Raw genomic sequence first — 27,371 nt, forward strand, 5'->3', positions numbered from 1 at the left:
TTTATTTTTCTACATGCACACATTAATTATTTAGAACATTTATCAATCACCTTTCTCCCAGACACCTGGGACTTAAGACAGGTAATCACTATAAAAACCAATAATTCATAAAAAAACATCAAAGAATAATCATAAAACTAAGGGTAAAGGTTCCCTGTGCAAGCACCAGGTCATTCCTGACCCATGGGTTGACGTCACATCCCGACATTTACTAGGCAGACTTTATTTATGAGGTGGTTTGCCAGTGCCTTCCCCAGTTATCTTCCCTTTACCCCCAGCAAGCTGGGTACTCATTTTACCGACGTCAAGCAGGCTACTTGAAACCAACTTCCGTTGGGATCGAACTCAGGTCGTGGGCAGAGCTTGGACTGTAGTACTGCAGCTTACCACACTGCACCACAGGGCTCCTAACCATAAAACTAGGCAGCATTAATAAATTTGAAATAGAACTCAAAAAGTTGTATTACAAACACTCATCCAGATAAGCTAGATCCCCTTCTAATAAGTTCAGACTTACATCTACTTTGAAACTGTAGATATAATTCGGATCTTCTAATGTCCTCTCTGAGATTGTTCTACAGCATCAGAGTGGCTACTAAAAAAGCCTTCAAACAGGCAGAAAGCATTGCTGGTGTCACAATGGGAAAGATGGTCTTTCAGATGTGTGGATCATGAAAAGTTGTAACGATAGGCACCAGCATTTTAAGCTGGACTTGGATACCAACAGCCAATGATAATAAAATAGGCATAATGTGATACATTGATTTCAATTCAATTGAATGTTTTTTCTCTCCATTTGAGACTCAAAAGTTGCTAATGATCAATGCAGCCACCTTGTGGCAAGGAGCGTTTTGCAACATTTTGTGCTAAATACAGTTTCTGAATCAACTTCAAGGGCATCCCACATAAAATATGCTACAATAGTCAAGTCTCAATGTTACTTTGGCATGTCTTGGCATAGCCAGATCAGCAATCTCCAGGCATGGGAGAAGCTTATGGGCCAAATATTATTGATAAAAACCTCATTGGTTCTTGTAGGTTATCCGGGCTGTGTGACCGTGGTCTTGGAATTTTCTTTCCTGACGTTTCGCCAGCAGCTGTGGCAGTAACACTGAGGAGTAACACTGAAGGACAATATCTCTCAGTGTCAAGTGTGTAGGAAGAGTAAAATATAGTCAGAAAGGGGTTGGGTTTGAGCTGAATCATTGTCCTGCAAAAAGTATCAAAGGTAATGTGCTAATCATTGTCCTGTAAGTATCAAGATAATGTCATTGTCCTGTAAGGACAAAAACCTCCCTTGACTACTGCAGATACCTGCTTCTCTAATAACAGAGCTAAGTCCAACAGGACTCCTATGCTCCTCACAGTGTCCATCAGAGAATGCTGAACCCCATCCAAATGAGGAATAAAATCCCAGCCAGTGCAAACAGTTACTGACCAGCATCACCTCCATCTGTTCAGGGTTCAGTTTCAGTTTATTCTCTTAACTGCTTAACCACAGCACAGGATAGACACAGCAGCATTCGGTGGTTTATTTAATGCTACATAAAGGTTGATGTTGCCAGCATACTAGTAAAAACCCACCACAAAACTGCAGACAAACTCATTTAGGGTCATATATCTATTTGTTTGTTATTTAATTTATAGTCCATCTTTCTCGCTGAAATTAAACAATTAAACAGGTGACGGCAACCTGCCAGTCACGGATGATGGAGCCCTTGGGGAAGGAGGCCATCTCACGGAGGTAGGGGGATGTGGTACCTTAGAAGGGACCTCTTCCTTGGTGGATGAACAGATATCCTCTCGTACCGAGGATATGCCTCAGAGGGGAGGGGGGCTTCTTGTAGTGGGGGATTCAATCCTTAGGAATGTAGATAGCTGGGTTTCTGGTGGGTGCATGGACCGCATGGTGACTTGCCTGCCTGGTGCGAAGGTTGCGGACATTACCCATCATATAGGTAGTCTGGTAGGTAGTGCTGGGGAGGAGCCAGTGGTTGTGGTGCATGTTGGCACCAACGACATGGGAAAATGTAGTCCAGAGGTCTTGGAATCCAAATTTAGTTTGCTAGGCAGGAGACTAAAAGCCAGGACCTCCAAGGTAGCTTTCTCAGAAATGCTACCTGTTCCACATGCAGGACCAGCTAGGCAGGCACAGTTGGTGAGTCTCAAAGCGTGGATGAGACAGTGGTGCAGGGAAGAGGGCTTTAGATTTGTAAGGAACTGGGCAACATTTTGGGACAAGCCGGGCCTATACAAAAGGGATGGGCTCCACTTGAACCAGGATGGAACCAGACTGCTGGCGCATAATATAAAAAAGGTGGCTGAGCAGCTTTTAAACTGAACCTGGGGGAAAAGCCGACAGGAGCTGAGAAGCATCCGGTTTGGGCAAACTCAGTGCACATGGACAAAGGGAAAATTGCTTCAGATTGCCCACATGAGAATTACTTGGACATGAAAGGGAATGGGGGAAAAATGATGGATAGCCACTTAAAGATGCCCAAAGGCACATGACAGGCAAGTCGAAAGAGAGAAACAGTGTGGAGGTGTCTCTATGCTAATGCTAGAAGCCTCCAAGCAAAAATGGGGGAATTAGAGTGCATGGTTTTAAGGGAAAACATATACAGTGAGCATTACAGAAACCTGGTGGAGGGGAGAGAACCAGTGGGATACAGTCATCCCTGGTTACAAACTGTATAGAAATGACAGGGAAGGGCGTATTGGAGGGGGTGTTGCTATGTATATCAAGGAAGGCATAGTATCTAATAAGCTAGAGACCATAAAAAGGGCAGACTCGTCCACAGAATCCTTATGGGTGACAATTCCAGGCCCCAAAGGAGATTTAGTACTGGGGCGTTCTATCGGCCCCCTGACCAAATGGCTCAGGGTGATCTTGAGATGGAGAATGAAATTAGGGAAGCATGTAAAGGTAATGAAGTAGTAATAATGGGAGACTTCAACTTCCCTCATATTGATTGGATAAATGTATGCTCCAGTCAAGCCAAAGAGATAAAAATTTTAGACATCCTAAATGACTGCGCCCTCGAACAGTTGGTCACAGACCCAACCAGAGGGGAGGCGATCCTGGATTTAGTACTCTGTGGTGCTGCCAGTGATTTAGTGCGGGATGTGGATGTAGTTGAGCCAGTTGGCAATAGTGATCACAATGGCATCAAATTTAATTTATATGCAAATGGGAAAGTGACTGGGAAATCTCACACAATTATCTTTGACTTTAAAAGAGGGAACTTCTCTAAAATGAGAAAACTGGTAAAGAGGAAGTTGAAAGGAACAGTTAGGAGGGTTAAATCTCTTGAAAAGGCTTGGGGGTTACTCAAGTCCACATTACTAGAGGCTCAGCTAGCTTGTAAAACCGCAGGTCAGGAAAGGTAGTAATAAGTCCAAGTCACCACCATGGCTAACAGGTAAGGTGAAGGAAGCAATTAGAGAAAAAAAGTCTTCCTTCAGAGACTGGAAGGTTTGCCCAAACGAGGCTAACAGAAGCAAACACAAACTTGCACAAAGGAAATGCAAGCAGATAATTAGACATGCAAAAAAAAAGATTTTGAGGGGCATATTGCTAAACTCATCAAAATAAACAATAAGAAATTCTTTAAGTATATGAGGAGTAGGAAACCAGCTAGGGAAGCGGTTGGACCATTGGATGACAATGGGAGTAAAGGAACTCTAAGGGAGGATAAAGCGATTGCTGAAAAACTAAATGAATTCTTCTCATCTGTCTTCACAGTCGAAGATACAGGGCAGATTCCTTCTCCTGAACTGAGATGTTGGAGAGGGGAAAATGAGGAACTGAGGCAAATAGTGGTAACAAGGCAGGAAGTCCTAGAACGTCTAGACAAACTGCAAACTAACAAGTCACAGGGACCAGACGGTATTCATCCTAGAGTTCTTCAAGAACTCAAATGGGAAATTGCTGAACTTCTAACAAAGATATGCAATATGTCCCTTCGATCAGCCTCTGTACCAGAGGACTGGAGAATGGCCAATGTAACACCCATTTATAAAAAAGGTTCCAGGGGGGACCCAGGAAATTACAGGCCAGTTAGCTTAAAGTCTGTTCTGGGTAAATTAGTGGAAAGCATTATTAAAGATAGAATTGTCAAGCATATAGAAGGGCAAGGTCTGCTGGGCAAAACCCAACATGGCTTCTGTAAGGGTAGGTCCTGTCTCACTAGCTTATTAGAGTTTTTTGATAGTGTCAATAAGCATGTGGACAGGAATGAGCCTGTGGATATTGTGTATTTGGATTTCCAAAAAGCTTTTGACAAAGTCCCCCACCAAAGACTGCTAAGCAAACTTTATAGTCACGAGATAAGAGGACAAGTCCTCTTATGGATTGAGAGCTGGCTGAAAAATAGGAAGCAGAGAGTAGGAATCAATGGTCAGTTCTCACAATGGCGGGATGTGAGCAGTGGGGTGCCTCAGGGATCTGTGTTGGGACTGGTGCTTTTCAACCTGTTCATCAATGACCTGGAGTAGGGGTTAAACAGTGAAGTAGCCAAGTTTGCAGATGACACCAAATTATTTAGGGTGGTTAAAACAAAATCGGACTGTGAAGAGCTCCAGAAGGATCTCTGCATACTGGAAGAATGGGCATTAAAATGGCAAATGAGATTCAATGTGAGTAAGTGTAAAGTGATGCATATTGGGACAAAAAATCGCAACTTCACATATACACTGATGGGATCTGTGCTGGCAGCGACAGACCAATAAAGGGATCTTGGGGTGGTAGTGGATAGCTCAATGAAGATGTCAACCCAGTGTGCGGCTGCTGTAAAAAAGGCAAATTGCATGCTGGCTATAATTAGACGAGGAATAGAGAATAAAACTGCTGATGTCATACTGCCCTTGTACAAAACTATGGTGAGACCACACTTGGAATACTGTGTACAGTTCTGGTCACCACACCTAAAAAAGGATATTACAGAGCTTGAGAAGGTGCAGAAAAGAGCAACCAAAATGATTAGGGGACTAGAGCAACTGTCCTATGGGGAGCGGTTAAGACGATTAGGGCTGTTTAGCTTGGAAAGAAGGTGGCTAAGGGGAGACATGACAGAGGTCTATAAAATTATGCATGGTTTGGAGAGGGTGGACAGGGAGAAGTTCTTCTCCCTCTCCCATAATACTAGAAAACGGGGTCATCTGCTAAAGCTGGAGGGTGAGAGATTCAAAACAGATAAAAGGAAGTATTTTTTCACACAACGCATAGTTAAATTGTGGAGCCCCAGGATGTAGTGATGGCTGCCAGCTTGGAGGGCTTTAAGAGGGGAGTGGACATATTCATGGAGGAGAGGGGTATTCATGGCTGTTAGTTAGAATGGATATTAGTCATGCTGCATACCTATCCTCTCTAGTATCAGAGGAGCATGCCTATTATTTTGGGTGCGGTGGAACACAGGCAGGATGGTGCTGCTGCACTCGTCTTGTTAGTGGCTTCCTAGAGGCACCTGGTTGGCTACTGTGTGAACAGACTGCTGGACTTGATGGGCCTTGGTCTGATCCAGCAGGGCCTTTCTTATGTTCTTATGTAACACTGGAAAGAGAACAGTTGTGGGACACCAGACAGAAGATCCCATGGAGCTGACTCATCACCTGCCATCACTGTTTGTGCTCAGCCACTGAAAAAAATATCAGTCCCTTTCAGAGCTGCACCTCCAATTCCTATATCAGATCCTAAGTACTCCAACAGTAGTACATGATCACTTATATTAAACACTGCTGAAAGATCCAGAAGGACAAACAAAAAGACATTCCCCATGGTAGACAAAGATTGTTCACTAAGATCACCAGCACTATCCCAAAACCAGGCCTAAAGCCAGATTTAAAAACCCAGGCAAGATTTGTCATCCAGATATTTTCATTACTCAGCCATCACCCGTTCGATAATGTTGTCAAGGAAAAGATTAGAAATTGCCCTATAATTAGCCAACACTTGAAAATCAAGTGTATCCTTTTTCAATCTTATATTCTAATAATGAAGTCAGCTAAATCTTTGCATACTTAAATCCAGTGACTGGAATTGTGAACGAGCAAGACAGGTCTTTTGACAAACCTGAAAAGGCCCCCAGGTTTGCAGAAAAATCTGAAATGTAAAAATATATATACTGGGAAGTTTTAAAAACCGAAAATGATCAAATGAGAGCCTGTAGCTTTAAGCAACAGATTCCCTCACTGACAGTTGCTAGGCAACCACAGATTCCAGGCTTGGTTCTGCCAGTAAAAGGTGGGGGGGGGAGAGAAGAGCCCTATCCAGGCCTAATTTGGCCTTTGAAAGAGGACTCACTGGGGCCAGGCCTGGCTTTGACTTCAGTGCTTTGAGAGGCTTTGAGGTTCAGGGCTTTGAGAGGCTTAAGGGTAGGGTTGCCAGCTCCAGGTTGGGAAATTCTGGGAGATTTGGGGGGCAAGTCTGAAGAGGGCAGGGTTTGGGAAGGGGAGAGTATATTGGGTATATTGCCATAGAGTCCACCCTCCAAAGCAGCTCCAGCAGGATCTCTGTCATCTGGAGTTCAGTAGTAATTCTGGGAGATCTCCAGGTCCAACCTGGAGGCTGGCAACCCCAGGCCTGGCAGCAACCTCTGGGTGACTTGACATCACCTGACTTAAATGACTCTACCGGGCCTGGCTGCTTGCGACTGTTCAACAGCAGCCACCCTATGAAAGCTAATGTGGTGTAGTGGTTAGAGTTTCAGAGCAGGGTCTGCGAGACCCAGGGTCAAATCCCCATCTTGCTGTGGAAGGTCACTGTGTGATAGTTTCAACCTAACCTACATCACAGGGCTGTTGTATGGATAAAAAAGGAGGGGAGATTAATGTAAGCTGCTTTGGTCCCCCCTGTGGAGAAATACTGTAGTTCTCCAAGGCAGAGGCTACAGTGGAGGGAGGAGATGGAAAACTTAAGACAGAGGGGCGGATAAAGGTAGGTTGGCTGTTGGGTGGGAAAGAGGTAGGGTTACCAACTCCAGGTTGGGAAATTCCTGGAGATTTGAGAGGTGGACACTAGGAAGGGTGGGGTTTGAGGAGGGAAGGGACCTCAGAAGGGTATAATGCCATACTCTCCACCCTCCAAAGCAGCCACTTCCTCCAGGGGAACTAGCATTGCCAACCTCCAGATAAGGGCTGGAGATCACCTGGAATTACAACTGATCTCCAGATGAGAGATCAGTTCTCCTGGAGAAAATGGCTGTTTTGGAGGGTGCAGTCTCCCTCACCCTCCCAAGGCTCTACTCACAAATCTCCAGGAATTTCCCAACCTTCAGTTAGCAACCCTAAGGGGGACTGATCTCTGTAGTTGGGAGATCTTTTGTGATTCCAGGAGAGATGCCACCTCCATTGCTGCTGCTGTGTGTGTGTGTGTGCGCGCGCGCGTGTGTGTGCAGGAGAGCAGGTTTTAGCAGATTCAGCTCTAGTCAAATGGTGTTTTTTTGGTTTTGCATATCCAAATCCACATCCCTAGTCCACATTACAGGTCATGGCTTTAACAGAACCAGAACTCTGTTTACATCCTTCAGAAAGACTAAGTTGATAAAGGACCTGATAGTCCACTAGATATCCATACCATATGATAAATCAGTGTCCAAGTCAGAGCAAATCTCAAAGATTTTACTGGAAAAGAAGTAATATTTCAACAAAAAAATAAACAGATAAGCTAGCGGAACATTCCAACATGGAAGAAACACTACAGAGAAAAAAAACCCTGTCCTTTGTTTCTTCCTGTATCAGCCCAATTATCATCACAGTTTGCTACAGTAGATTACAGTTTTAAAGTAGCAGGCCTCTTTACCGCCTGCTGCTTTCTAGGTCATCTGGAGCACAAAAACTGGTGAAACTGAACTATATAAATATCCAGTCATGATACATTGATTTTATTGCCCTAAAAATTATTTTAGTTGCCATCAATAACTATACCACACCTGTAGCTGTTTTTTTAAAATCTTATTCTAAGCCAGCATCCTTTTTTTTTTAATTATCGTTCAGAAATATAAAATAGGACAGGTTCTATTTAAAATAATGGTTCAGAACAGAAAGGGAATATGAACCATGATGGGGCAGGAGGAAGAGAAGCATACAGACAGAGGAAAATAGATAAAATCTAACACGCTGTTTTGATTCTTCTGCAATTTGGAAGGTTTAGGGTTAAAGCCAGTGGTATCCCCATAATCCTGGATAATACGGCGAATTCGTGTGAGACCTAGATGTCTAAGACTTTTGATAATGCTTTTACTCAAATTGGTAGTGGTGGTAATCTGTAAAGAAAATGTGGTCTATAGTAAGTATCTAATAGTAATTTATCCATTGATAAAAGGCAGTGGCCAGAAACATTCTGTTGAGAAGTTCTTTTACTTAACCACCTACATCCATCTCTTTCTAAACTTCTATATGAGGCTACTTTGAGAACTGTTTGTTCTATATGAGGCTACCTAACTATTCATTCTATATAAGGCTACCTTGAGAACTATTCAGAGACTTGTGGTGTTACACAATTCAACAACTACCTTCCTGGTATTCATCCTTATTTGGGTATAATTTGTTACGTTTGAATCTCCTCACTCTCAGAACAGCATAGGTATATGTTGCTCCTAGGGGATCTCACATCCAGGGTCTGATATTACACGCTCAGATTTATAGATAAAGCTCCTAAGAGGGGCCGTGACTATAGTCTTAAAGATGCGTGATATAATCTCCTACAACACTAAGGAAGTCTGGCAAGAAGCAAGTGAACATTATTTCCCACTGATAAAAATTTAGTGAAACAAGCAATAAATTAAAGCAAAACATACTAACAAAAATTAAAGTAGCTCTCCACCACCATATATGGTACACATCAAACATTTTGTAATATTTCTTATAAGAAAATTATTGATTTGAAGCAACCTTTCTGCCACAAGGCTTTCTTTCAGTTATGGAAAAAATAAACAAATGAGCCAGTAGTTACATAAGCTTATCCTATTTGCACAGAATGGTGAGTCATAGTACAATCAAAATTATTTTAAATTTTCAGGAGAGTTACAGTATTGGGCTGCTGAACGAGATTCAAGTTCAGTAGCACCTTAGACACCAACATGAATTCCAGGGAATAAGCTTTCTACATTTTACATATATTTTAGGTAGTGCACAAAAATCAGTTATGTAGTATAGGACTCAGAGCACAAAAGTTACAGTATAATATAAGCAAACTTCAGAACTGGAATTCTGAAAATATGCTAAGAACAAAATGATAAAATATTAAAATGTCCTCTAAATTACAAATTAAATACTCAATTTTCTCAATGTTCTGGTAACTTTCTTGTGAAAGAGCATGAACAAAAACAAAACAACAACAAATGGTTTATTTATAGAAGGATGCAGATCTCTCTCACCTTTCTCTTCCATCTGCAGCCTGACTTCCCAAACGCTGGTGCTGGGACTGGGATTCAGGGAACCTTGTGGACAAATGTCACATGGCCTTGGAAGGCCAAAATAAGGGGAGGAAACTGTCCTGATCAAAGCTGAGGTCTAGGAGTAGAGTTACTACTGTTGGAGCCATCATTATATCATGGATGTTGTTCCAGCAAAGGCTGAAGGTGAACTATAGCCTTGAATATTCTTTTAAGGAATTATAGATACAAGCCTCTTCCCTTCAGGGATAGGATGCCAGTAGTTAAAGGTGCCGCATCTGGTCATGGCAGCAAGTACTGCAACAGGGTCAAAGTGATTCAGGGCTTTGAGAGGCTTAAGGGTAGGGTTGCCAGCTCTGAGTTGGGAAATACCTGGAGATTTTGGGAGTGGAGCCTGGGGAGCTGGGGTTTGGGGAGGGGAGGGACCTCAGCAGGGTATAATGCCACACAGTTCACTCTCCATAAGCCGTTTTCTCCAGGGGAACTGATCTTTGTCCTCTGGAGATCAGTTGTAAAAGCAGGAGATCCCTCAGGCCCCACTTGGAGGTTAGCAACCCTACTTGAGGGAGGGTCATTGTGGAAACACCTCTGCTTCAGCAGCAGGCTCTGGAGTGGAAAATTCAGGGTCCAAGTCTGAATGAGAAGGCAAGGCCTTCTGTATCCCAGGGTGAACAGACTGACTTAAGAGTCTGCGAGCTCCTTCTTAACATCAGAGGCAGCTCCTGGAAGTGTTTCAACTGCCTCCTACTGGAGTGGTGTTGGGTGCCCAGCTGCCACAGCCTCCTCTGAGTCTTTGGCCTCTTCACTAGATGAAGAGGAGTCCATTATCTGGCCCATGTTAGAAACTGGGTGAAATAATCCCCACTCAGTTATGCTGGCAGAAGAGGAATGTGAGGGTGATTTCACCTGATTCTTCTCTTAACCTCAACCTTTCATATTCTGTGGCAATCTGTCTATGAAGCTCCCCCAATATAAGCATTTGGAAGATCATAAAGAGCTGTTGTGGAAAGAAAAGGGTGGGAAAGATCTACTTTTACATGCAAACTTGCACAGGAACCAATCTGAAGTAACCATAAATCTCTTAGGAAGAGTTCTCAATACAGTTATATAAAGAAACCATTCCTATTACCAAGAATATGATTGACCAAATTACAATGATTTCATATGAAATTAAAATAGATGTATTATTACATTCAAGATTCATCATATCAAGCTAGATTGGACAGTAAAAACTGAACATGAATGGAGCAATAAATTTCTTGCAAAACATTTTCCTCGCATACACAGAGATGGAAACCTGCACAAAGCATCATCAAAAATGTATCCCAAAAGCATACAATCATGTCAAATTATCATCCAAGGAACAAAAGCAGCCTAAGACAACAGGCTAACTGATACAAAGCCTCAAGTCAGCCTGGGATCCACAGAACCATGCAAATAGTTCCACATGCCCAAAGGCTATACCCAAAGTAACTCTTTAGGCATACCCAAAGTAAATTTTTGGATCCAAGATATAGATGATCACAACTTTGAATATTTAGCTTTGAATCCCCCCTTCCCCTGTCTCTCACACCATCTTCCAGTCAGAGTTGGGATTTTATGGTCTGCTGCATGTAAATCATGTTGTACAACAGTAGCAAAAATGTTATTACCCTTATTTAATGTAGGGTATCCCTGCACCATGGGATTTCTGCAACTCTCCCAGGCCTCACAGCTGAATTGTCCCTATTTTTCTATTCAGAGAACTACCACATGACACTACTGCCTTAGCCAAAACACTGAGCACAAAGTGTCTCAATATCACAAAATTAAGAGAATCTAGTCTGGTTTAGGTACAAAAGGTAAGAAACATTACCCTCCTGATAGTTTCAGTTGGGTAGCTGTGTTGGTCTGTAATAGAAGAGCAAGATTCGAGTTCAGTAGCACCTTAAAGTCCAACAAGATTTCTACAGTATAAGCTTCTGAGAGTCAAAGCTCCCTTTGTCAGATAACTTAATCAAATCTGACAAAGGGAGCTCTGCCTCTTGAAAGCTTATACCCTGAAAATCTTGTTGGTCTTTAAGGTGCTACTGGACTCAAATATTACTCTCCTGATTACTGCCCCACTGCTTGAACCTGAAGGGTAAAATATTACTCCTATAGTCCTATAGAGAGCCAGCGTGATATAGTGGCTAAGAGTGGCAGACTCTAATCTGGAGAACCGGGTTCGATTCCCCCACTCCTCCACATGTAGCCTGCTGGGTGACCTTGGGCCAGTCACAGCTCTCTCAGAACTCTCTCAGCCCACACAGAGGCAGACTGCGGCAAACCACCTCTGAACGTCTCTAGCCTTGAAAACCTTACAGGGTCATCATAAGTCAGCTGTGACTTGACAGCACTTTCCCCCACCATAGTTTTATCTACTTACCTACATTCTGAATATACTACAGAACATTCTCCTTACATTAGCTTGGATTTCACAACTTAATTGTGTAAATGAGTAACAGAATATGCATAGTTGTGTGTATGCATTAATTAAATTTATAACACGTTCCCCCTAGGCAAGAAAGTATAAAGCAGCAGACATAAGCTTCACACTGGGCTTTCCATTAGGAAAAACACACTGATCAAAGTCAGATTTGACTGCCTATTATTTGATCTCAGTCAAATATTGTCACATATATTTTGAAGCCAAGTTGTGACCCTGTGTAAATGAAAGCTGCTTGCCTCCTAGCCCTACAGAAATCAGGGACAAACACAGCAACACTTCTGCTGGCCAGCTGATAACTGCAGGCATTTCCAAACAGAATGAACTGGCATGAGACCCTTAAAAACTTATTTTGCTTATTCATAGTTCCTTTTACTTTGTTATATAGCTGTTCTAATATATTGTTTTTTTCATTTTGAAACTGTAAGCTGCCCTGGTGTTACAGATTAAAAACAAAATCAAACAAAGGAATTGTTCAGTGAATTGATCACACTTATAGAAAACTTCCCTAACATTTTTAAAAGTTATGATTCATTACAAATGTTAAGTTAGTTTAGTTTCACAGTAGCAGTTAACCAATTTATTTCTGTAATTAGCATGAGTATCAAATCTGGTGGCCTGGCAACCCCAGGAGCATCAGGAGTGGGGAAAGGGGCAAAAATGATCACAGGCAATGTGCAGACATCACATTCAAAAAATCCATTGACTGATGCTGTAGAAACTCAATGGTATTTTGCCCAAGCATGATGCTAGTACACAGCGCATCATCATTTCCACACCCACTATTTCTCCTGCCAACCTGAGATGGAAAGTTGGGGGGAGGGAAACAGCCCTTCTCTTGGAGATTTCCTACCCAAAGTGGGCACTTGGCAAACCTTCTCTGGAGTCACTAAAAGCCTCATGACCCTGTCAGACCTGTGAACAAACATTTCCCTGAAGTGCAGAATGCCCCACCCCTACCATCAGAGAAAGAGCCTGGAGCATGCTTTCTGCTCGAAGCCACCTCCAGCCAGGTTGCCATAGGGATTATGTGACATGAGGTTTCATTCGGTCATTTTTTTAAAATTCGGGTTGTAATGTCACACTTGTGCAGACATTGCATTCCCATTTTAGTATTCTTTGAAATGCATTTTTAAAAAACATTTGGGATTTTTCTGCAAACCTGGGGGTCCCCTGGATTTATAGAAATCCCTTATCTTTCTGTGCCTGGATCCAATATTTTGATCAGCACTCTGAGGCCAGTTAAATATATGATGCAGCAATAATTAATGGACCAACATTTATAGAAAATTTCTAAATTTTCGGAAATTTCTGTGCCCATTATCTCCTGTGTGCAGGAAGATCTAATGAGTTTGGTTTATATCAATTCACCTATTAGTGGCCACTTCACCCAGCATATATATCATTGTGATATTTTAATGCACACATGATATCTCGGGCTGCCAAACTTCTGAAAAATGAAAAACAAAAAAATACACTTTCGCCCCCAAATCAGCATCTGCAAAAGTTACTACAAGGTCCAAAATGAACTTATTTGGTAACTTAGGGTGTTTTTAGCAACTACAAAAATCATCTTCATAACTCAATCTATTTTATTTTAAAACTATATTAATATACATTGACATTAGGTTTGCTCTAACTCCAAACCTACCATATCATTGCTAAATACTGGGGACTATACAAGGAATCATCCATCCTGACTGGTAATTCTGAAAAATTTCCCTTTGTCTGCCTCTTTTGGACCCTCAAGCTAACTGATTCTTTTATTTATTCCTATATTCTTTCAATGATACATGATAGTTTGAAAATATGATGTTCTAATAACACAGCAATGCATAAATGATCTTGCCTTAAGGCATGAAGTCATATTAATTAATCTTCTACATCATCAAGTTCTTTATAATCATACAAGAGGATTCTGAATAAAGCTTAAATGTTCCTGGTTGCTACATTGTAAGTTTAAATATTTTCTTAATAATCAATACAGCAATAGCTCCCATTTAACTATAAAGAGGCTAAAGGCTTCACGTATCTAAAATTTTAATCCAAGTCAAGAAGATATTTAAAGAACTTAAAACTCTAAAAATAATTTGCTTAAATTTAACACAAGGATTTTCAGGATACTTCTTCCTTTACTACTGCATTTAAAATGGCCATTTTGTAAAAGTTAGAAATAATCTATATGTACAGACATGGCTCATTCATTCCTCATATTTATATCCCATCCATCCTCCAAGGAGCTCTGGACCATATTACATAGATGGGTGGTCTCATTTTTCACCATACAATAACACTACCCATGCAATCCTGAAGTGGAATCAGCCAAGAGCTTCTTAGGAGTTGGCGTGACCCCAGCACCAGTGTCCATGCCACTTGCACTGTCCAAAGTGGCACAGCCGCTAGTGCAGGGCAACTTATGCTCTGGGCAGCAACATGACAGTGCGAGCCTCGGGTGCCGGTGCTGCCTCTCTGGCAGCGTTTTTCCAGCACAAGTACCCATTGCCAGCATCCAGGGAGGCATACCCAGGGGTAGAGCTGACATGAGTCAGCTCCCAACACCCTTTCTCCCAGGAAATGCCCCTTTTTGCGGGCATCAAGTTAAGCCTGCAGAATACCTGGCACAGTCAGTGGAACTAACTGGCACACAGTCACCCACCGCATTCCATGGCTTGAATAAGAATTTAAATTCAGCGCAAGCTCAACATGCTAACCACTATATCACACTGGCTCTCAACATTCACACAAAGCTGATCTTATGCAACATTTACAACCCTCACACATTAGACCATAAATTGCATGCAATTACTATGCCACTACTATTTTATGAAATGTTATTCTTATTTTCAATGAACCTACCACATATAGCTGCTTCCAGAGGACAGCCCATTCCTGGAGTGTTACTGTAACTTCAGTGATAACAGAATCTTCAAGTGGAACAACCGTTTCATACTGCCTGTAAAATAATGAAAATGTTTAAGAAAATTTCAATGATATTTTTAGAAGGTTAAAGGACATTTTGGAAAAAACGCAGTACAAAATTAGGACTTCTATTGTCCCCTGAATTTGAGGAGTAACAAGGATTATCCAGTCATTTATATAAGGACTTTTTTTTACTGCATATATAGTTATTCATCATGCCACTCAATGTGGATCGCATAAACAAGAAGATAAATACCATTCTTAAATGAGTTAGATTACACATGAGGTACTTTGATGGCAATTATAACTATGCCTTATACTGGGAGACACACAAGAACAGTTCTAACAAAATATGCTGTGCTCCAAATATTAAGATTCTGCTTGGTTTTTACTGAGGAAGATGAGAGGTTCTCACTGAAAAGAAGTCAATCAGTCATATCTGCACAATAAGTAGAGTAAGCATTTGCATTTGTCTTGAATGGGAAAGCAATGTGTTCCTCGACATATGCCCTGCTCACAACTACCTTCTGGGAGACTTCAGTCTTTACTGAGACAAAAATAATTGCTTATAATTTATATGAGCAAGCAGATCACTGTGCTACCTGCCACATCATAACCTGTTGCCGACATGTGGGAGGGAAATTTGTGACACGTCACAATGACTAACAGCTGACTGGATAGTAGCAGCTTTCATTTTTGCAACATTGCATTTGGAGCAAGTGACTTGGTGAATCAAACTTCAAGATTCTCTCTCATAAATGGATCCTCTGATTGATATAGATCACGGAACACACTCTGAACGGCTCTAAGTATAAGACAGCAATTAAAGTATGAGTGGGACAGCATCATCCTAAGAGGGGATAGACAGGGTACTGGAATTTACCTGGGTAAATTTCTCCTCCAAGGACTACTGTTGTTGCTACCATTTACCATATCTAGTAAGAAACCGGGGAGCTCACACCAATCACAAAACCAACAAAACAAACCGAGTATGGGTTTTTACATACATGGGGGACTTAAGAGATATGCAGAAAAATATGTGTGTTGTTTTTTCCAATTACCATATTGACTCAAAAGCAAAATGGCTTCTAAAAACATTTTAGCTCTCTAAAAGGTGGGAGCCATCTTCATTTCAGGAACCTGACAGGCATTGCTGAATAGTGGGAGTGTGCCACACTCAGAACCCAATTGATTGGAGGGGCCATACACCACACCTCTGTAGCCAAGCCTTCCCCCTCCAGCTATCAGCTGGGTCATGCAACCTAGATTATCAGGGGGACACCTCTTTGCTGCATCTCCTGCCTGTCTGCTTGGTCTCAGGCTGGAGTAGCCCCCAGAACCTGACAGACAAGCAAGTTCTCTGCCTCCGCACCTTCTGGCTCATCCAGAAGCCATGCAGGAAGTGCAGCCTACCCTACCAGATGGAACTGGGGGGATGTAGCAGCTCCTCGACACAACGGACAGACAGCTTCTCTCTGCCCCCATGCCTTCCAGCTCAGCTAGAAAGTGCACAGATAGAAAGAGCAGGCAGGGTCATCTATTTTTCTGTATTATTTTAAGGGGATAATCTTTTTGTGTTAATACAGTAATTTACACACCCATAAAATAGCCTGACAAAGACTGAGGTCCGGATCCCACAAGCTGACAGCGGAAAGCACTGATCGTCTGGAATCTTCCTCACTCTCTCCTCCTCCTAAAGCCAGTTCTAATTCTGGGAAAGTTTATTTGTTTTAGCATGGTGCCTAAAAGAAAGTAAACTATGCACCAGGCAAGCCTCAAGGGGGAGGGCATTCTAAAAGTGAGGTGCCACCACAGAAAATGCCCTGTCTCTAGTGCCACCTCTGAAAGTCAGTGCACAGAGAGCAGGGCTTGAGGGCAGATCTTAACTGGTGGGGCTAGAGGAGGCATTCCTTCAGGTACCCTGCCTTCAAGCCATTTAGAGCCTTAAGGGTAAGAACCAGCATGTTGAACTGTGCCCAGAAACAACTGGGTAGCCAGTGCTGAACTTTCAACACAAAGGGAATAGGATTCCTGTAGACAACCTCTGACCATAGGTTGGCTGCCATATTTTGGACCAATTTAAGTTTCTGAACCATTTTCAAAGTAAGTCCCATGTTTGTTACAGTAGTCTTGATTGGATGTCATCAAAGCAGATCACACTTTTCAAGGGATGGTCATAGCTGGCAAAAGAGCCAGAGCTGATAAAAGGTGCTACATGCCACAGAGAAGACATGAGCCTCCAACCATAGGCTAGTATCTCATAGCACCTTCAACCTATGAACCTACAAACCTGCAACCCCCTCCAAGACAGGCTGCCTACACAGCTTCTTTACTGACCAACAGCACCTCAGTCTTGTCTAGATTGTGCTTCAGTTTACTGGCCCTCCTCCATCCCATTATCTACACATTAAGGATTTCCACAGGCCCACCTGGCTTAGCTGTTAATGATAAATAGAGCTGGGTGACATCTGCATATTGGTAGCGCTTTACTCCAAAACCCTGGATGACCTCTCCCAGCAGTTTCATGTAGATGTTAAATACCATGGGGGATAAGATGGAATACTGAGGAACCCTATAACACAAATGATACTAGACTGAGCAGCAGTCCTGAAGACCACCTTCTGGAATCTGTTGGTCAAGTAAGAGCGGAACCACTGAAGCATATCGCCCCCTACTCCCAACCCAGCCAGCCTCTCTAAAAGGAAACATGGCTGATGGTTTTGAGAGATCCAAGAGAATCAACATGGACACACTCCTCCGTCATTCTCCCAGCAAAGGTCACTGATCAGGGTGACTGTTTCCATATCAAACCTAGGCTTGAAATCAAATTGAAAGGAGTCTAGATAATCCATCACCTCCAAGATGACAGCTAGAGTGCAGCATTCAAAGTGAGACTAATCAAACACGGCTAGAGTAGAACATTCAAAGAGAGACTGATCAAACATGGCAGAGAGCCCCTATCAGAGCCTGTTCTGTGGCACTGATGATGACAACACCATTGTGTCTGCACATAATCGTCCAGCTGAGCTGTTTCATGTGGTTCAGGGACTTTTACATCATAGCTCCAAGGATTTTGATTCTGACTGCATGTCAGCCTGTTGTGATCAATTAACCAGTCTTTGTCAACGAAATTGCTCAGATCTGCTCTGGGTTAGATGTTGGCTTGGATGCGTGTCCAGACGATGTAACTTTGGCATTTGCTTGTCTGATTTATATGGATACTTTTCAGCTTGTGAATCCCAAGGATGCGGATCCTTGGACAGATGAGACTTACCATCTGTTTTCTTGACCTTTGCCCTTCCTGGATGATAAAAGCTGCCATAGGGGGACTGGCTGAGTGGTTCAGGGGAGTGCTAAATATTTCCTTGAGAGCAGAAATTGTGCCCTCCATGCTCAAGGAGGCTGTGATTAGTCCTGCTTTGAAAAAACTGTCCTTGAGCCCTACTATATTAAGAAAGTTTTTGGCCAATCTCAAATCTTCCATTCTTGGGCACAGTGCTAGAGGGTTGCCTCTCAACTCTATGGCTTCCTTGGTGGAGTCAATCCATCTCATGTTGAGTCTTCCTCTTTTCCCACTGCCTTCAACTTTTCCTAGCATTATTGTCTTTCAAGTGATTCTTGTTTTCTCATGATGTAATTAAACTTCTCTGTTTAGTCATTTTAGCTTCTAGGGAAAGGTCAGGCTTGATTTGATCTAGAACCTACTTATTTGTCTTTTTAGCAGTCCATGGTATCCATAAAACTCTCCTCAAACACCATATTTCAAAATAATCTACCTTCTTCCTGCCAGTTTTCTTCATTGTACAACTTTCACACCCATACACAGTAATAAGGAATACTATGGCATGAATAAAATTGATCTTGGTTGCCACTGACACAGTCTTTGGAGGAACAAATCACCAGGAGCAGATGGGATATCAATAGAGCTCAGTTTGCAAGACTTGAGCAAAGCTAACGATAGGGCATTTTGGAGAACACTGATTCATAGGGTTGCCCTGAGTCAGAAGCGACTTGACGGCACTTAACACACACACACACACACACACACACACACACACACCTCTTCATAAAAATGGCAGTCAGCTGAAAGCTGAAACAGAAAGTCATCTGGTAGATGAATGGTGTAAGAGAGAAGGCTGATTTATCCAAACTACTGCCATGGCTCTCTTCCCAGCCTTACAGAAGAGAGAAAAGCACCAATCATGTCCAGTGATCTTCTTTAGGCCATCCACTGGTTGAAAAGCACCAAAAGCTATAAGGAACTGAATGTAGTTTGCCCTTTTCTTCTGACAGAGAGCAGGATTCGGAAGTTTAACTGGGGTAGGCTATGTGCTTGTGCATCAGGAGCAATAGAGACCATTGATCACCTTCTATTACTTTGTGATCAATGGTCTGCACCCAGGGCTTTCTGGATTGCTCCTATCCTATCAAAACACCATCTTCCTGCTGACCCCTGGGTAGTTTCATTACTGATGGGAGACATAGACCCAGGAATAACAAGAGGTGTTGCCAAATATCTGGCAATAGTCCTGGCTTTAAAGTCATGATAAAGTTTAACCATGTGCTAAACAGAAATATTATCTATGTACCCTCTATATTGCTCCCTATACAGATATTTATTCTTATATTTGAAATTTTAAAATAATTTATGAATCCCAAGATTTTAAAGCCATATTGTTTATAATACTTTATCACTCTATGATGTTGCAAGTTTTGTTTTTATCTTATTATCTTTTTAATATTTTAATTCTCTATGACGTTGTAAATTTTGTTTTTTGTCTTATATGTATGTTGCGCTCAAGATCTTTGGTTGGATGAGCTTGAAATAAAAGGAAAGTTTAACTGGGAATATATCCAGGTGAAAAGAAGGCCTATCAGTACAACACAAATAATTCTCCTTGGGCTTCCAGGTAGTGGGAGGGGTGATTCCCAAATAACTCCCATTTCTAACTAAGATATGAGGCAGGAATAGAGAGGAAAAATGGCATAGTCTTGAACCTTGTTATGAACAATAAAGGCAGCTCTGGAAGTTTGGAGCAAAGTCCCTTCCCTTGTAAATGTTTCCTGGCATATGTTCAGTTCTTTGGAATTGCATCAGAACTTCAAGCCTAAATTAAGAAACTAGAAAATTAAAATCACATTTCTATTAACATATAGAAGATATTTAATAACGCCGTTGAAAGGTGCCATTTGGTCAGGACTATATTTATTCAATTGTCTTACCTAATGCAAGTATCACAAGTTGTTAAAAACCAAAGCAGATACTCACCCTCTGTTACTGACAACAGCCTTTTTCAGGTGAATATAGTTAGCAGGAAAGATCCCCTGCAAGAAAAAAACAAATCTAGTCATCAGGACACATAGTACAGTAGATAGCAAAGCTGATAACCAATTAAAATTGTGAAAACAGTACATGCTTTTAGCTTCTTTTATGAAAGTACTAATCATTTTTAACAGACATTAAACTTATGAGAACTTCAGATAATGTAAAATGGCTAAAAATATGATCAAATATTTACTCTGCCAATCACTAGCCTGTTCAATACCCAAACTTCTTGAACATGCAGTTTAACATACACGTTTGTTTTTTATATGTAATTTCCATGCACTACCGGTAATTCTTTTGCTGAATCAGAAACTGCATGCCCAGATTTGATGCAGATGTAGACATGAAGGAACCAATACCTTGCCCACTTTCACTGCAGATGAGAATGCATACCCCCAAACAATGTCTTAGGCTATGCATAAATCATCAGTTGCCACTTTGTCTGGATACACTTTGCAGTCAGAAACATTTAGTGGAAAGTGCCATCAAGTTGCAGCCACATTATGGCAACCACTTACGTTTTTCAAGGCAAGAGACAAACAGATGTGGTTTTGCCGTTGCCTGCTCCTGGGTGGACCTTGGACTTTCTTGGTGGTCTACCATCCAAGTACTAATCAGGGCCAGGCCCATTTTAATTTCTGAGATCTGACAAGATCAGGTTAGCCTGGGCTATCAAGCACTCAATTAAGTCCTGTACGGATGCAATCCTAAAGGCAATCCTTAGAATGTTTATCAAGCTGCTATATCAGAGTTACACTAAGATACACGCTAACCTAATGCTGAGATATGCTGCCAATGCTTCTCTGGCATAGGGGCCAGAAATTAGCAGTGCCAGGGGGCACACTAGGGGAGGAGTGAGATTCTGTGGGCATTAAAAGCCCCATCAAGCCCATTTTCAGCCTCCAGTGCCAGCATGCTACACTACCAAAAAAGACATAACAGCTCCAATTCCTTTTTCCAGAAAGATTTTAAAAGCCATAATGGGCATGAGTCCAGAGAACAAGTGGTGGCCCTCACACTTCCAAGGACCCTGTCACCATCCATAGGAAGGATCACTCTGAAATTATCAGTAGCAAAAGGACACACAGGCACTTCTGACACCTCAGGTATAGGATCTGCCCTCAACTTGGCCTCAAGTTGCAACAGACAAGAAAGATTTTGTCAGCAAAGAACCTTGCAAAAACATCCCAGCTGGGGGTCAAATTTTCATCGCCCACAGGGTTAGACTCAGGTGTTGTCAAATCACACACCAATTTGAACAATTGAGCTGGACAAGAGTCTGCTAACACAATGGTGGCAAAGAAGAAAGTCTTCTTCGCTGCCATCACCACCACCTCATAGGCCTGTAACTGCACTTTATGATGCACGCTGTCTGATTCATCCCAAGTCTTCTGCCAATGTTGCTCTAGTCATCTTCCAGTCGTGTCACCCAGCTCCCTGGTAAACCAAGAAGATGCCAAGGAACAATTCGGTTTATGGCCTGAATCAGCCCATAATTCATACACCTACAAGGGCATCCACAGAGTCACCAGGGAGGCTCTCAAAATCCCCCAGAGCCTCCTGGAAACTAGCAGGATCCATTAATCTCCAAGGGCAGACAATCCAAAATACATCTTTTTATATAAGCTTTTAATTAGAGATTCATCTTACCAGCTTTTTTAATGGCCTGCTTGTTTTATGGATAGTTTTATGCTCTTTAAGTCCAGTGGCTTGTTTTTAATAGCTTGTTTTTATATTGTTACATTGTTTTAATTGAAGAGGCAGCATAGAAATATCATAAATAAATTAAGTAGCGGTCCAAACCATTTTGAAGAAGGCAATGGTGAGTCCATCATTTTTTAAAAAACCTATCAACCCTAAAGATCTGAATAATTAGGGCCCCACTGCTAACATTCTTTTATTGCAAAAGTTGCGGCTGGACATCACCAGACTTTCTTGAAGGAAACAGATTAAATACCAATTTCAGTCTGGTTTCAGGCCAGGTTTGGAACCAGAGCTGCCTTAGTTGCTCTAAAGGACGATCTACTCTGAGGACAGGGATGAGGGGAGCAGATCCCTTCCAATTATCCTGGGTTTCTCAGAGGCTGTTGATACAATCCATCATGGTTTCATTCTAAGACGATTAGCAGAGACGAGTTTATGGTTTCTGTGCTTTTTTGGATCTGGTCCTGTCTGGCTTATAAGCACCAGAGGTTGATCTAGGGGATAACGGCTCAACTCTATGGCTCTTGTACTGCAGGGCGCCACACAGTTCTATCTTATCCCCACGTTTTTAAAGCCAGCATGAAATCACTGGGTAATATCATCCAGCTATTTCAAATGAGGTATCACCAATATGTTAATGACACCCAACATAATTTCTCTTTTCATCTGATCCATGTGAGGTGATGAATGCTGAGGATCTTGGAAGCAGTAATGAGCTGGATGTGGGCCAGCAAACTCAAGCTCAGTTCAGATAAAATGGAGGTGATGTTGGTTAGAAACATGACCACTCATGAGTTACAAAATCATCCTGTTATGGATGGCACTCTGAACCACTTCGCAGCTTGGCAGTAGGGATGTAAATTTTGTTTTAAACAGTAACCATTTAAAGCAACCACGAAACCATTAAAAAGCAACCCTTAAAATGTTTATCATTTAAGCCAGGAGCTCCCTAAGTGACGCCTATGGGCTCCATGGTGCCTACCAACACCTCTCCTGGTGTCCACCAAGTAGGTGTGGCCAGATGGGTTTTTTGTCCAACAGAGCTCCTGATTGGCCTCTGGAGATCTGATTAACTGTGCAGATTTTTAAAAAGTTGCAGCAGTTCCCATCATTACACAAGGCCCTTCACTGTGTGACTGAAAGTAAGCTGCAGATACGCAAGAAAATATTTTAAACAATATTTTCATTTAAAAAGTCAGAGCTTGTGCCTGAAATGCTGAAGAGTTACTTTAGAGTTATGTATGAGCTAACTTCCTGATATTTTGGGCTTGACTGAGCCTTCTATGGCAGCCATTTGTAGTAGGCTCTACCTGTTTCAGCAACCATTTTGTAGTTGCACCCACCACCCTGTGTCAGAATTCCAAAGGTGCCTGCAGGCTCAAAAAGATTGGGAACACCTGATTTAAACATTAATTAGAAACAGCCTCAGAAAATCTCCTGGCAGAAACCCATCTTCTGCTCTGTGACCTCTTGGGGCAATCTATGGCTCTCCACCCTAAGAAAATAAATAGCTGTCAGGAACTTAGGAACTCCCCAATGATCTTCAAAGCACACTTTTAATACAATTTTAATACAGATAATACTATCCTTGACAGACCAACAGCTGGACTCTGAATAAGGCAGTTTCATGTGTTCAGCATGGTTGCCATGTGATTCTTCTGCAAAGAATGGATGGAATAAAATGTCTTTTTATCCATCCATTCTTTGCATCAGCCTTTTTATGTTCAGCTCTGTCTCCTGTGGCAGACATTTTAAGGTGGTGCTCACCATCCCCCTCTCAAAATTTCAAAAATGCCCACAGGTTCAAAAAGGTTTGGGACTCTTGGTCTAAAACATAGCTTCCAATTAAACCCTTTACATTTCAATCTCGGTCTAGTTGTACTTGACTTGTTTTAGTTGCTATAGTAGAGCTGAGACAATACATGATGTAGGGCTGTTATAGTTGCTTCCATTCATTGCTGTCACAATGGCATCATTAGCATGCTTTTCTATGATTGGTGTCAGCAGTGTTGCTATGGTCTCCAGGGCTATATTCTCTACTTCTGGGAATTGTTTCACTTTGTCATTTCTTTTCCATATTGATAGCATAAACACCAACTACCTACACCAGCACTGCACAGACATCAGCAGTGAAGCACTGTGCATGACTCTGAATGCTTATTTGACAATTTAGCACTCTCAGAGGGTTGGAAATTCCTCCAACTAAAGAACTCATTTAGTTGAAGGAAGTTATTGGATCCAATCCCACATTCTTAAGAGTGCCACATTTCCATAATATTCTTTTCCAAAAGACATAATTGCAAACTGTTTACAATTTCAGTACTTACTAATGACAACAATATCTGTTCAAACCTTCATTGCATCATTGTAACACATAATAGTATAAAACATATGCATGGCAACAGCATAAAAATAAGCAATACTAGTTATTACCACAATATGTTGTTCCTTACATGTACAATAAACTAAGAAATTGTTAAAATACTGGTGTAATATTTTAATATTTCAATATTGTTTACTTTAAAAGTATGAAAAAGTCTAGAAAGCAGAAAATATAAGATTTATAGTTTTGTTTTTTATGAAAAGTATTGGTTATTGCTTTTCATATGTTCAAATCTGCTCAATTCAGAAGTGAAATAATCCAAGCTTGTAAGCTAAAAAAGGACTACGAAAGTTAGATAGTCAAAAAAGTATAGAGCTATATCAGAGTTCATACAGCATAACAGAAAGCCATCAATCCACACCTGCAACTGCTACCAACTACCAGGCACAAAGCTAACAAGAATCACCCCAAGTTTTTTTTAAAAAATCAATATGCCACAAATAGCTTGAAAGTATATGTGTAAAGAATTTGGAATATTTTTAGTCCGTTGCAAAGCTGCATCATTGTGAAGATAGTTATTTAGTAGAGAATCTCTCCTCACCTTTACATTAGGCTTCTTAAGTGAAATTCCTCTGTACCATCCTGAAATACAAGAATAATCAAAATTAGTAGTAGATTCAGGTCCTTTTCTTGTTTACTGCTACTAGAAAAGTGTTCCAGCCTATAGTGTAGTGGTTGGCTACCTTCCTGTATGCATTTCTATGTTCAATGAAAAGCTCTACAATTACTATTAAGACATGCACACAGGAAAAATGCATAGCTGCGATACTATTATTGTCAGACAGAGGATACTGCAGCCCTTTATGCTGGGGGGCAGTGGCAGGCTGCAGTCATTCCAATAATGCCTGAAAAGCAGGTTCATTTGAAAGGAGCAGGCAATCTCCTTTCATGTTAATGGACTGGGGTGGGAGGAGAGAGAGCTCCAAGCAATGGATTGTAATACAGACAGAAGTCCTGGTTGGAACAGATATCCCTACATGGCTATATGCTTCTGCCTCACACACTCAAATCATTTTCTCCTAACAGTGTACCTAGCATTGCCCATTACTTACCCATACCGCCTCACAAAGAAAGAAAAATTCTAACCCCCCCCCAAAAAAACTTCACTAAATTCAGAATGACATATCCATTATTTCTATTTCTTCAGTTAGTGTTGGTGAAATTCGCTAGACAATTAGCCACCTTCATCCGAACACAGAGGTCACTCACACAACTAGTTTGCCCTGATTGGATGCTATTGGGAAGCAGGTTTTCTCCCAACATGCAAATGAGATGCTTGTTTCATTCTTCATATAGTCAGTTCCATAAACTTACAAGAAACTTGTCTTATCAAAATCAGAGAGAAGGAAGGGGGGACACTGATTAACTAAAGGATGACTTCTGCCAGAAGAACGTTTTTTGGTCAGCAATTCTCTCCTCCCAGTACAGACACCAACTTCACAGTAGATGCTATTCTGGAGGGTCCTTTGTCCCCCATGAACAGCATTTCAGGGAGTTCAAAGGGATGCAACAGCAGGAGTGGGGAGAAGCAGCAAAAATTATTTTCCTCCCCCCTTCACTGGCTGAAATTATTTACGCAAAAGGAAAACAACCTTTGGATTCAGCTTAACAGATGACCAAATGTATTTATACCTCACTTTTTTGTAGGAGCTTACATAATTTCAAAATGCACTGAACGAAATTTTTGAAAAGTTTACTATGTAAGTAAACATGGCAAACAGGAGGAGAAATATCAATTTGCTTTGTTAATCACAGGCACTACTAGAGCTCACTGAGATGTTTTCAAGGATTTATGATAAGGTGATAAGTTACTAGGAATCATAGCATTGCGACTATCAATATGTAACGAAATTCAGTAACAAATTACAGAAGGAACGTATTTCCATCAATGGTGGACATGTAAAAAAAATTCAAATTTTTTGGAAAGTCATACACAAAGAAATACAAGAGATGTTGAAAACAAGCTTTCAATTGGAAACCAAATTTTTTTTATTGGGAATAATTCCAACTCAAATACTTGTAAAGTACAAAGGGTTTTATCAGTACGCGATGACAGCCGCGAGATTGTTAACAGCACAGAAATGGAAGGACAAGGAGATACATGATTTAAAGCTGTGGATTACAAAAATGCATAAATATGCAATGATGGGAAGACTTTCGGCCATACTGCACTTTTTATGACAGATATTGATGTTCAGAAACATGTTTATTAGACAGAGTTATTAAGAATAAGAATTGATGTAGTATAAGAAAATTGTATTAGAATTAGGATATAAGGACACTAATAGTTAAGAGAAACATTTTATGTAGATGATGAAGTAGTCCGTGTGCTGGTGAAAAACAGTGAATGTAATTCTACTTCCCTTTCCTCATTTTCCTCTTTTGTATTTTGAAAAACATAATAAAAAAATTTTTAAAAATAAATTCAATAACAAATTTAGATACTTTTTTCAAGGCAGCTTTTTGAAAAATATATTTATGAAATACTGTTACCACAAGATAATGAGGTCAGGGTTCAAATATTTCTAGACAGATGGTTAATAAACACGCTGACCCCTTTTCTGACTGGATTACTTCTAATAATGCTCCAGTCATAGAAACTGGGTTAGATTAGGTTTTACTAAGCATTTGAATCATCATGGTTCCCAAATGATTAATTACAACATAGGTTTCCCATCTGTGGGATCCCTCTTTCTCTGGGGGGGGGGGGATTGCGATGGCATCTCCAATGGGGTGCAACAGGGTTGCTGGTGAGCACTGACTTCTCCCTTCCTATTGGAAAACAAGGGGCAGATTCTGCCTCCTTTTGTGCCTACAGGTTAAAATATATGCAGGAGGAGGGGAGTTCAAGAGGATGCAGTGGAACCAAGCTGGGGACAAGGAATTGATAAGGCAGCAAGAAGCATCTGCTTCTTTACTTCAGCTACTGTCCAAGATGGAGAATAATTGAATAGATATTTATGTAGTTTCCCCTCCATTTTTTCATCTTCTCTGTTCAGCTGTACAGAGCAGAGGAATAGCTAACAGGGGAAACAAGAGAAATGGACCTTTAGATCAACTTTTCAGTTCATGACCTTCACTGCAGCTCAGCTCTCAGCTTTCCCCAGAAGGCGAATTTACTCAAGAGGAAGGTGACGTATGAGGGGGGTGCTGGGGGAAGGGTCTTTCAAAATTAATGGA

The 27,371-nt window shown here is 41.3% G+C and overlaps 1 protein-coding gene across 3 annotated transcripts in view; it reads right to left on the reverse strand.

Moving 5' to 3' along the window:
- DOCK3 (dedicator of cytokinesis 3) overlaps nucleotides 1-27,371 on the reverse strand; it is a 209,864-nt gene that overhangs the window by 157,936 nt on the left and 24,557 nt on the right. For all 3 annotated transcript variants that reach the window (XM_056855260.1, XM_056855269.1, XM_056855252.1), the window contains exons 3-5: nucleotides 24,733-24,773; nucleotides 20,048-20,103; nucleotides 14,716-14,812 (exon numbers count right to left, since the gene is read on the reverse strand). In XM_056855260.1, coding sequence (XP_056711238.1) covers nucleotides 14,716-14,812; nucleotides 20,048-20,103; nucleotides 24,733-24,773 — 194 coding nt within the window. The remainder of the gene's footprint in view (nucleotides 1-14,715; nucleotides 14,813-20,047; nucleotides 20,104-24,732; nucleotides 24,774-27,371) is intronic.

The sequence above is a fragment of the Euleptes europaea genome, chromosome 1, assembly GCF_029931775.1.
Source record: "Euleptes europaea isolate rEulEur1 chromosome 1, rEulEur1.hap1, whole genome shotgun sequence".
Taxonomy (NCBI): Eukaryota; Metazoa; Chordata; class Lepidosauria; order Squamata; family Sphaerodactylidae; genus Euleptes; species Euleptes europaea.